Below are 12,204 nucleotides of genomic sequence, written 5' to 3' on the forward strand. Positions count from 1 at the left end.
AGAACAATGTGGACTGCAAATGGGTTCAAGTTAGCCTATTTAGCAAAGATGGGATAGGTCTATAGTTTGTTATTTCGTTTCTGTAAGCCATTTAACAAACTACAATGGACTAACATTGGAATTGGAGTTGATTCCAAGGCAATACATAAAAAACTGTAAATACACAACCTGAAGCAACTACATATTTCGCCTTGGAGCACGTTCTGATTGGCCAGTGAGGGACCTTGAACTTATAGCACTATTGCCTGCGCTTAGATTGACCATTGCGTTAGGTTTGTTAAAATATGAAATGGTATTGAAATGTGTTATCTGTCCATTCTCTCAGCATTGTGCTGATATTTCCTAGTCCTTCCATGTATTAAAGAGAGATATTGTTTCAAAATAATGTCATCCTTAGTCAATCATTTTACTTTGGCTATAATAATGAGTTAAATTGTTTCACCAACCAGATCTGTACACTTGTAAGATACAATGCAGTGTAGGCTGTCATTGTAAATAAGAATTGGTTCTTAACTGACTTGCCTAGTTATGTAAATGTTAAATAAAATAAATAAAAATTAAATGCCTGCTTGCCTGACTACCTCCGGATGTGGTCAGAAAGATATGATTACAATTAGTTCACAATGTGTATTTTGATTGTCTACACCTGTCAAAAAATGTGGACACAATCAGAATGTTGACAAGATCAGGACAAAGGACGCATGTTAGCACCAGGCTTTGTCATCTGGGTTCAGGAAGTGAGGATGTTGGGCTATGGTTAATGTGGGGTGATTATTGATATTGTTGTCTTTAATCTTCACTGATTGAGACTGCAATGTCCTTCAAACACTCCGGCTGTGTCATCCCCAAGGCTTACATAAAAGGTTCCGCATCAGTGTGTGTGTGTGTGTGTGCGTGCGATCCCACTACAACTGTTTTCTACTAAAATACATACTGCATATCTCCCGTCAATCACAGAGACACACTTCCTCCTGGTAAGCGTCAGTGTCCTTTGTCTGTACCCCTAATGTAAAAACCTTGCTCATAATAAATTAACCTCTGATTATAAATCATCTTGTTTCTATAAACAAGTTTCCACATCGGTAAAAGCAGTGATCAAAGTGTCTATTACCCTGACTTACTTGTATACAGTGCATCTTATTTGCTGAGTAAAGTATGGGGCAGGAGAAAATGTTTGCTAATCCTGATCGCATTTGGTAAAAACAATGATGAAGTGTTGAAAGATGCATAGTACTGATTTACCATATGGACCAGAATGAGAACAAAAACAGTTATCATCCCACTCAACTTTAAACTGAAGTAGTCTTTGATTGGTGTTTAAAACCAATAAACAATTAAATCCACAAAATGACTGGTGGTACGCACACAAAGGAATGAGACAACGTTTTTTTTAATGCATTTCTTTCATGCTTATTATAGCAGGCAGGTGTCATTTTAGTGCTAAAATAAAGGCATAGAAAATGTAGCTATGGCATAGTAATCTATGACGAAGATGACTGCAAATGGCACATATAAATGTAAGTGGAAGTGTGCCATTTGCAGTCGTCATCATCATAGGTTAACTTTTTTCATTTTATTTCCCAAACAGCTTTATTGTGCACAGTGTACATCATTTACGGGTCAGCTTCAGAATATATTCAAAGTGGTCAAACTCATCGTCGTACACTCTCAAGGTTACAATGAGTTATGACAGGGCATGCAACCTGGATTGAAATGTTACAAAAATTTAAATTTAACAAAACAAGAAGAGAAACTAAACAGGGCAGCCGAACGTTGTGATCTGGTTAATGAACTCATCGATGCCCAGACAGACTATTCTGTAGTCTCTGGACGTGCACTCTTGTTGTGAGGGCCAGTACTCTATCCATGTCTGTTCTCCTAGGACATACTTGTACTGCAACAGTCCATTTTCCTCCACTCTGTGCAGGTCTTCAGACTTCCCCATAATCATGTATGTTTTCCCCTGCTTTAGGCCCAGAGCGTCTCTACAGTAAGATAGTCCCATGAAGTCACGATTCCTTCCCGCTATTACCTCATCAGTACCTGGCTTGACGACGTCATCGATCTTCATGGTGTATGTATCTGCGTGTGTCGTCAGCTTAGAGTCCACCACCGTAGCTTTGTAAACATAATCCAGTCCCGCGCCGCAGGCTTTGTCTATGCGGTTGACATCAGGCTCATCTTTCTTCTGCATACTGCAGCTCTCTTCAGCACACGTGCACACGTCTCCAAGACACAGTCTGCTCAGAGTTCCACCCTCCCTCTGTGGGTGGTAGAACTTGACACAGTGCTTTTGGTTGTAGTATTCGTATACAGAGATGGCAGCAGGCTGTAGAACTCCTACTTCCTGTACTCTGTGAATCTTAAAGGATATTCTGTCTGCTAACTTATGGGACACCTTGTCCAGATAGAGGATGAGAGATCCTCTTTCAGACAGAACTTTGTCCATCTCAAACTTCTCTATGTAGCGCTCCCTCCCCTTGGACAACATTTTCAGATCACCTATGTCTACGATGAAGCCGGTCAGCAAGCCGATGTCCAGGATAGACATGGTCGCATCTCTCTCTGAGTTACGATACAACACCTCAACAGTGAGCATAAACGACTCCATGGCATCCTCGTGGCTTATTTTGTCCATCTTAGTGAGGGTGACAGAGAGGTCAAAGCTTTCACAGTCACTGTTCTTCTCTTCTGGCAGGGCATAGTACAGTGTCACCACCGACAAGGTCGCCTCACCATTTCCTGAGGCTTTTACTGTCAAGTCCTTGTCTATGGAGTTGACCTTGTCTGTACGAGTGTGGAACTGGTTCTTGTTGTTGATGGACCACTTGGTGACTGATGCCCTGCCGGCCACCTCTAGGTTGATGTTCAAGTCAATGTCTTTCAGGTCCTTCACGTTGCTCCAATACTCAGCCACAGCCTGGAACACCATGATGGTGGACTGTGTGGATCCGTATCCCCCTCCCACTTTCTTCTGATTGTTAAGCCACCTGACTATTGGGCCGGCCTCTTCGAAGGCCTTCACCTTGACCAGGGCAAGCAGGGCATACGAAGTGGCCTCCAGCGTGTACTGGTGACCACCTGGGACTGGCCAGTGGTCCAGCTGTGGAGAGGCGAACTTCAGTAGGGTCTCCTTTTTGAGTTTCCCTGCATTGGCCAGAGCATAGGAAGTCATAGCTACAGCATAGGGGTTCGTGAGGTGGGGAAGACGCTTCTCGAGGTACACTACTGCCTTATCCATACTGCCTGGTAGGCTGTTGACAGACTTCTCACACAGTGAGCTTGCTTCCTGCATGGCGATGAGAACAAAGGCTGTCATAGATGCATCACTGTCCGAACCCCTCACGTTACCCGTCATCTCTGAGTGGTAGACAGGAGCAAACTCATTGAAGATGCCGTCTGGCTGTTGTGTGTTCAAGATCAGCCACTTGACAGCACTACATAGCACATTTTCCTGAACACTGATCAATGTACTGGACATGGCAAACACCTTGACTACATACGCTGTCAGCCAGGTGCTGCTCTTTGTGTGGATCCAGGCAGCGTAGGAGCCATCTTCTTTACGGTAGGCCAGCTCACGTTGGTAACCAATGGTGATGTACTTGATGGCTGTGTTCCTTCTGTCCAGGCCAATATCCTCCCACTTTTTGGTGTTGTCCAAGTAGTGTGTAGCAATGACAGGCAGGGTCATGTAGATCATGTTCTGTTCCCCACATCCGACTGGCTGAACTATCAGATTGCCCAGAGAGTCTCCACTGATGGCCTGCTCCACCAGCACACTGGTCTGCTCTCCACCTGTCACACTGATCAGTGTGTCAGCATCAGAGTTTGGCACCTGGTTCCGGGGCACTCCACTGGGTATGTGTTCCGTCTGCTCACCACCATGTTTAACCGGGTTCAGGAGTACGTTGTTTTCCTTCTTGACCAGCACTCCCTCAGCCACAACGCGCAGGTCCCTCTTCACACCGTCATTGCTGCCAGAGTTTTTCACTGATGCCTTGACCTCAATGGAGTGCAGGCCCAGCTTCATAGGGATGATGACATAGGGGACAACCCGGGTGGACATGGCGTCCATGTTCACTTCCTGCCTGTACTTACCCTTCTTGCTTGCCGAGCTGCACACCTCGCCATTCTCCATCAGCTCAACACGCACAGTGATGGGGTCTTCGCTGTAGTTGTGGAGGATTGCTTTGACCTCCAGCTGTTCGTTGCGGACAGCTGAGTAGGGCAGCTTTAGGTCAATAAAGAAATCCTTTAGAACTATCATCTCAAACGGATCTGCCACACAGATGCTATGAGTTTTAGACAGGCTGATGGCTGTTATCTGCCAGGTTGTGATGGAATCTTTCAGGAAGTTGTTCTTTATTATAGACGTGGTCTCGCAGTGCTTATCTTGGGCGTTGCATTCAGGAAGATTGGCGTCTTCCCACATCCAGCTCTCAGGGAACTGACTACGAGACACAATGTCTTCAGACCGCATGAAAGCATCATCATCCTCCTCTTCACTGCGTGAGAGCAGCAGTGCATCCTGTTTGAATTCATCCTTTTTTGTGGCCATCTCATTGCAGCAGACGAGGAAGGCTTTGATGCAGACATCCCCATCTATGATGTACTGGGCCCGTCTGTCACAGGTGTACCCCATGGTGTTGTCCCTCATCCCGTCCACACAACACTCCTTGGCCAGACCATTGTACTTACTGGCCATAGTAGTGATGACGTCACTGATGGTCACTGCTCGTTTCCGCCTGGAACTAACAGGACAGCTGGGGTCTGTTCTGATCCCAGTCCCTTTAGCGGTGTTGGTCTCGAATACCAGACCAGCATCATAGAACACCCCCATATTGTCTGCTCCCCCTCCAGCTGTACATCCTGTATCATGCTTCTCTATGGTGTCCCAGATCTTGGTCTGTGTGAGACGGTGTTTGTTGTTGAGAACGTAGACTCCCTTGTCTACAGCCACCAGTCCTACTTTAGCTCCCGGGTCTCCAGTGATGGTCAGACTGAAAGCCTTACGAGGCTCATAGGATGCCTTGTGCCTGGTCGACGTCACTTTCAGCGAGCCCATGCAAGAGACCTTGACGTCAACCCAGACAGAGTCTGCCACCAGGTCATCTGTTCCCACATGGTAGTACGCTATGATGCGGAACGACGGAAGCATTTCCTTGGAGACGGGCACTGACAGTGTCACCAGCGCATTGCCCTGTCTTCTGAATCTGCCCACTTTCACCAGCTGACCTCTACTCAGGAACATGTATGTAAGGTCATGGTTTTGTATGGTGAGGGGTCCCAGGTTCAGATTGATCTTAATGGGGTCTCCTATTTTCAGCTCATTAGAGTCAACCCCAACATGAAGGAAGTTCCCGGTGGAAGTCCTGTAAGGGAGAGCCTTCATAGTGGCCTCCGCCTGTCTGGTTTGGAGGATACCCGGGACCTTGGTCTTCACAGTGATTGGCAGCTCTTTGGCCGATGCCATGGTGTTAAGTGTAACTTTGGCAAAGCCATTAGCCCTGGTCACCCCTTTAGCATTATCTGGAGCCACCTCAATCTCCACTCCATTGGCTGGAGAGTTGTCGGGATTCGTAATGTAAACCGAAACATCAAAGGGCATGCCAGGTTTGAAGTATTTGGGAGTTCTCTTGAAGAGGATGGTGAATGGCGAAGTGACGATCTGGATCCCTCTCTTCTCTGCCTCTACCATCTCACCCCCACCCTCTGTTAACACGCTGACTGATACAAAGATGGATTGTCTGACCAGATTATGGATGTTTTCGAAAGTCTGTGTGATGTGTTCCTTTTTCAGACAAGCCACTCCTTTACCTTCTCTGATCTCTACTCTCTGCAGAGAGGCGGGGAAGCTCTTTTTTTCATTCTCTGTTGTGATGACACCAAACACCACATAGCCTGTCCCTGTCACTTCCTTACCATATAGATACCTAGCAGTGATGTCAACGGTCAAGTCTTTGTCGTCGATGTAGAAGAAGGCTTTACCTGGGGTCAGACTAACTTCGAAGCTGGGCAGAACATACTCCTTGACTTCAAAGTCAGAGGAGAAGGTCATCTGAGGAGTGCTCTGGAACCTCGTGACCACATGCCATGTCCCGAAACTGACGATCGCAGGGAGAATGAACTGTCCAGATTTTACTCCCTTATCTGGGTTGACGATCTCCCTGAAGATGGTGATGTTTTCAGGAGTCATGATCTCCACAGAGACTGCGATCTCTTTGTTCTCGGCAACTTCTTTGTCCTCAAATATCTCCCTGGTCAGAGGCTCCAGGCCAGGAGTCATAGAGAACACTCTGTAGTAGACAGGGCTGCCCGGTGTGTAAATGGTCTTGTCAGTCTGGATGAAGATGTATCCAGACTGGAAGGAGACCAGGACAACCTTCTCCAGGAGGTGGTCAGGGAACTGGGCCTGCAGGACCACATACTGCTTCTGCTTGGGGTCATCCACAAAGTGGTCCCCCTCTGGGATGACCAGTTGTGTCATAGCCTGGAAGTTGTTTGCTTGATCCAGAACCACTGATTTAGAGACCAGCTCTTTGCTCTGCGTAGGGTGGTTTTTCACCATGATCTTAACATTCAGGGGACCTCCTGTATGGTCTTGAGACTCCACAAAGATGTTCTCATTACTGCCCACACGAAGCAGGTTAGGAGCTGACAACACTTGTAGAGCAGCTCCATCAGATAAGGTAGGTAAGGAGAGGGCTACAACCAGAGCGGCCTGACACAGCAAGTTGCCGACCCACATCTCCACCACTGATTTTGGGTCTGTGATAGTGCCTTCACTCTCCAACCCTGACTTTTATCTTGTCTAGGGTTAGCACATTCTGTGGGAGGAGTTCCAGTGGTGACTCCCCCAGGGGGTGTGTTACTTCCCAGCAGTAGAGTTGGGAAACCAGCGGTCCTGATAATGCTAGTTGGAAAGTTCACTGTTAAGCAAAACAAACAGCACAATATCTATCAGAGAGATATACAGGCTGGAAATGTACTGGACCTATGGAACCTCTGTGATTTATGTTAAACCACTGAAACAAACAACTTAACCTCTTAATGCTAAAATTATCAAAAAAAAGTGATACGGCTCAAGCTATTAATCAGCAAAATGTGAAAATATTCTTAGACATATTTAACCTCCACACCTACACAAGTCCAATAGCTCAAATGAAAGATAAACACCTTGTTCATCTACCCAGCAAGTCAGATTTCTAAAATGTTTTACGGCGAAAACATAGCACACATTTATATTAGACCACCACCGAAACAAAATGCAAGCGGCCATTTTGTCCCAGAAAATATAAAATTTAAAAGTAGGATTAAAAAATAAATAATTCACTAACCTTTTGAAAATCTTCATCAGATGACAGTAATATTACAGTTACACAGTACATTTTTTTTTTTTCAATAATATGCCATTAATATCCATAAATCTCTGTTTACAATGACGACATTTCAAAAATGCTACTCAAAATGTCCGGAGAAATTATGATAGCTCGGACAGATAACGTCAGATAACAAGCAATAAACATGACTAAATATACATGTTCTCATATAGTTACAAAGATACACTTCTTCTTAATACAACCGCTGTGTTACATTTATTTTTAACGTTACAGAATTCGTTCACTAGTCTATGCTATGAGTCGGCGCTCAGATATTAGCAGTGTCTCCTCTACGTTTGGAGTCCACAGAAACCCAAAATAACCACATAAATATTCCCTTACCTTTGATGTTCTTCGATCAGAAGACGTAGAAGGAGTCATACCCAATACATCGTTTGGTTTCAAGTTGTGCGTCTTTGTATTAGCATATGCTAACAGCTTCAGCTGAAATGCACCCAAAATAACTTCTGCTCCTTCTGGTGCACTCTTGCGCAATCAAACTTCAAAATTACATATTATATGTTGACTAAACTGGTCAAACTAAGTGCAGAATCGAGCAAAATGATGTTTTTATCATGTAAAACAATGATCATCGCGAACAAACGAACCGGCTTCAACTGGTGTCTATTGGAAAAGTCAAATCGGCCGCGCGCAATAGAGTGCATGTATGTGAGAGTGAACCGGGCATTTTCGCCCGCCAAAGGATGAGGGAGCGCGAAATTCAAACAATGAACGTGCCAATTGAAAGCAGACATCGCGCTGAACAAATACATACTGTTCCCAGATCGGTAGCTGCCTGGGAAGGGTGGGGGCGATGAGCTCAAAGTTGACCCAACTTTTCTCTTGACAAAGAGAGTTTGGGAGAAAGGCTGCCCTGAGAGTTCTGCTTTACATACAGACATAATTTAAACGGTTTTAGAAACTTTAGAGTGTTTTCTATTCAATAATTATTATTATATGCATATATTAGCAATTTTGGAAAAAAATATTTTCAGTTTACTATGGGCACGCACTTCCTCCAACGGGGGCAGTATTGAGCCATAAGCTCAAGAGGTTAATAAAACAAAATTACAAAAAAAAGTTATATTATTAATCAGCAAATGGACTTAGAAGTGCTATTATCAAATCCGAAGCTAACTAACTCCATTAGCTCAGATCTGGTCTCAAGACAAGTCAGCAGGTCATGTATGATACAGTCACTGTCGAAACAACAGAAACGTCATGAATGCCAAGGAGAGCTAAGTGTATCTCATAATGAGTGTCAACACAACATCAACACCCACATTACAATAGACAGCTCAGTGCATCTCATAATGAGTCAGTGTGAGTCAACACCCACATTACAATAGACAGCTCAGTGCATCTCATAATGAGTCGGTGTGTGTCAACACAACATCAACACCCCCATTACAATAGACAGCTCAGTGCATCTCATAATGAGTTAGTGTGAGTCAACACAACATCAACACCCCCATTACAATAGACAGCTCAGTGCATCTCATAATGAGTCGGTGTGAGTCAACACAACATCAACACCCCCATTACAATAGACAGCTCAGTGCATCTCATAATGAGTTAGTGTGAGTCAACACCCACATTACAATAGACAGCTCACTGCATCTCATAATGAGTCGGTGTGAGTCAACACAACATCAACACCCCCATTACAATAGACAGCTCAGTGCATCTCATAATGAGTTAGTGTGAGTCAACACCCCCATTACAATAGACAGCTCAGTGCATCTCATAATGAGTCGGTGTGTGTCAACACAACATCAAGACCCCCATTACAATAGACAGCTCAGTGCATCTCATAATGAGTCGGTGTGAGTCAACACAACATCATCACCCCCATTACAATAGACAGCTCAGTGCATCTCATAATGAGTCAGTGTGAGTCAACACCCACATTACAATAGACAGCTCAGTGCATCTCATAATGAGTCGGTGTGTGTCAACACAACATCAACACCCCCATTACAATAGACAGCTCAGTGCATCTCATAATGAGTCGGTGTGAGTCAACACAACATCAACACCCCCATTACAATAGACAGCTCAGTGCATCTCATAATGAGTTACTGTGAGTCAACACCCCCATTACAATAGACAGCTCAGTGCATCTCATAATGAGTTACTGTGAGTCAACACCCCCATTACAATAGACAGCTCAGTGCATCTCATAATGAGTCGGTGTGTGTCAACACAACATCAACACCCCCATTACAATAGACAGCTCAGTGCATCTCATAATGAGTCAGTGTGAGTCAACACAACATCAACACCCCCATTACAATAGACAGCTCAGTGCATCTCATAATGAGTCAGTGTGAGTCAACACAACATCAACACCCCCATTACAATAGACAGCTCAGTGCATCTCATAATGAGTCAGTGTGAGTCAACACAACATCAACACCCCCATTACAATAGACAGCTCAGTGCATCTCATAATGAGTCGGTGTGAGTCAACACAACATCAACACCCCCATTACAATAGACAGCTCAGTGCATCTCATAATGAGTTAGTGTGAGTCAACACCCACATTACAATAGACAGCTCAGTGCATCTCATAATGAGTCAGTGTGAGGCAACACAACATCAACACCCCCATTACAATAGACAGCTCAGTGCATCTCATAATGAGTCGTGTGAGTCAGCACAACATCAACACCCCCATTACAATAGACAGCTCAATGCATCTCACTGTGCGCACACCCATGCGCACACACGCACACGCACACACACACACACACCCTCAGTCAGTCAGTAGTATATTGCAATCAACTAACGCTGAACAAATAGCTGAAAACAAGCTGAAATAATGTACCTATTTACTGATCACCAACTGTCCCTTATTACCAAACTGCCATGTTTACCCCATTATCTGCACAGTCAAGTGCTTGCATAATTTTGTAAGGCCTACATATCACAAGACCTATTGATAAACATCCACCTGGAAAACTTGGGAATTTTGGAGAAATTACCCCAAAAAATGGCAACCTTAGGTAGATCCTATATTTGGGTCAGCCTGTGTTTGTTAACAGGCCAAACTGAGATACCTATTCCTGTCAATGACGAAATGATCCGTAACCACACACACTGTGTCAACGTCACCTTTTCACCGCTGGGACTAGCAGGGTTTTGTCTAATGTAATAATTAAGCAGTCCTGTACAGGGACCATTCGATCGTGATAAGGACAGGGATGGGGTGGGCGGGTGGATTATATGTCTGATGTGTGGGGGTTACTCACCAAGGCTACTATAATTAACTACTGTGCCTTCAGAAAGTATACATACCCCTTGACTTATTCCATATTTTGTTGCGTTACAGCCTAAATGAAAAAAAATAAAAATTCTCACCCATCTAAACACAATACCCCATAATGACATGGTGAAAACATGTTTTTAGACATTTTTGCAAATAGATGGGTTGTTAGTAGCCTGAAACTCATTGTTTCACGAAGCATACCCGTTTAAATGTCAGGCTATTTTAGTTGGACTCCATGTTTGCCAAAGTTAAAGCCTTCAGAAGGCCTGTTTCAAATCAAGAACCAAAAACATGAAGGGCTTATGTTAGCCACAGTTCTATCCTGAGGTGATCTCTCGTTAACCTCAAAGTCTAAGCCGTTGGGGGGGGCTTTACTACTATAGCTCATAGAAACTAATTGAATAACACATTTATAAATGGCAAAAAAAGACAGTAAAACATTGTATCATAAGGAATAAGGTTTTGAAGTGTCTGTCTCTATGGAAAGATGAGACTCTCACGAACAAGACGGTGGTCTCTGTTTTGCTCTGCGACAAGTATCACGGGACTCGTCTGAAGGTGACCGGTACCAGTTTAAAAAATGTATGGAAGTATAGAGTTGGTTCTGTGCCGACCCAAAAAATGTATGTATTTAAAAAAAGCTTTCTTAGATAGCTTTTAAATTTTAGGACCCCTTTAGATATAATTTATTTTTTAAATGAATTATTTGATAAAATATTGAATTTGACCTTTACTACTATAGCCCATTTCTTAAAACTCTAGGAGAGATGTATTCAACCCCTTTTATTGGGTAGGCACAAATCTACCTCCATACTTCCATTCATTTTTTTAAACTGGTACCGCAAAATTCATTGTGTTCATGAGAGACTCATCTTTCCAGAGAGTGATCATATTAGTTTGTAGGCCAAATGTATACAGACATTTTGTGAGAAAAAAAAACACGATTTTTTTTTGGGGGGGATGTCTCAGGGTCTGACAAACACCACTGTACCTTGGCCATCTTCCACCGCAGATGGGTAGGGCCGCCATAGGATTGAGATGCATTTGATGCAGATATCTCTAGTATAAACTGACAGATTTTGATTTTGATTTCTTTATTATGTTGGGTTCATTAATTTAATTGATGCTTGGTTTCATTAGTAGACTCAGATGCATTATGTAAGTTAATATGTGACCAAATCCACATAGAAGTGTGAGTTATAGATCTGTCATTCTCATTGAAAGCAATTCTAAGAAGCAGTAGATCTGTTCAATGTGCGCTAGTTTTATGCTTCCTGTGCTTAAGTTTTGTTTCTTACTTTTGGTTTTGAACACCAGCTTAAAACAGCTGAAAATACAACATGTTTGGTTATGGAAAATATATTTAGATGGTGCAATGATTCTCTACGCTATACTTGCTTGTTTTGTTACAAACTCAAATTAGGCAAACTATTAGAATTTTAGCAACCAGCAAATGGAGGAGCGATTTCTGCATAGTGCATCTTTAAACCATCAATATGTGTTAAGATCAACAACACAGATGTTCTCTATTGCTTCCAAAATGTCCTGCTCCC

General features: G+C 43.5%; 1 protein-coding gene across 1 annotated transcript; it reads right to left on the bottom strand.

Moving 5' to 3' along the window:
- Nucleotides 1-1,374: 1,374 nt before the first annotated feature.
- Nucleotides 1,375-6,783, bottom strand: LOC112246615 (complement C3-like). The gene has a single exon (XM_024415058.2). The coding sequence runs from the start codon at nucleotides 6,746-6,748 to the stop codon at nucleotides 1,754-1,756; it is 4,995 nt and encodes a 1,664-aa protein (XP_024270826.2). The 5' UTR covers nucleotides 6,749-6,783; the 3' UTR covers nucleotides 1,375-1,753.
- Between the last annotated feature and the right edge of the window lie 5,421 nt (nucleotides 6,784-12,204).

Source organism: Oncorhynchus tshawytscha, linkage group LG03 (assembly GCF_018296145.1).
Source record: "Oncorhynchus tshawytscha isolate Ot180627B linkage group LG03, Otsh_v2.0, whole genome shotgun sequence".
Lineage (NCBI taxonomy): Eukaryota > Metazoa > Chordata > Actinopteri > Salmoniformes > Salmonidae > Oncorhynchus > Oncorhynchus tshawytscha.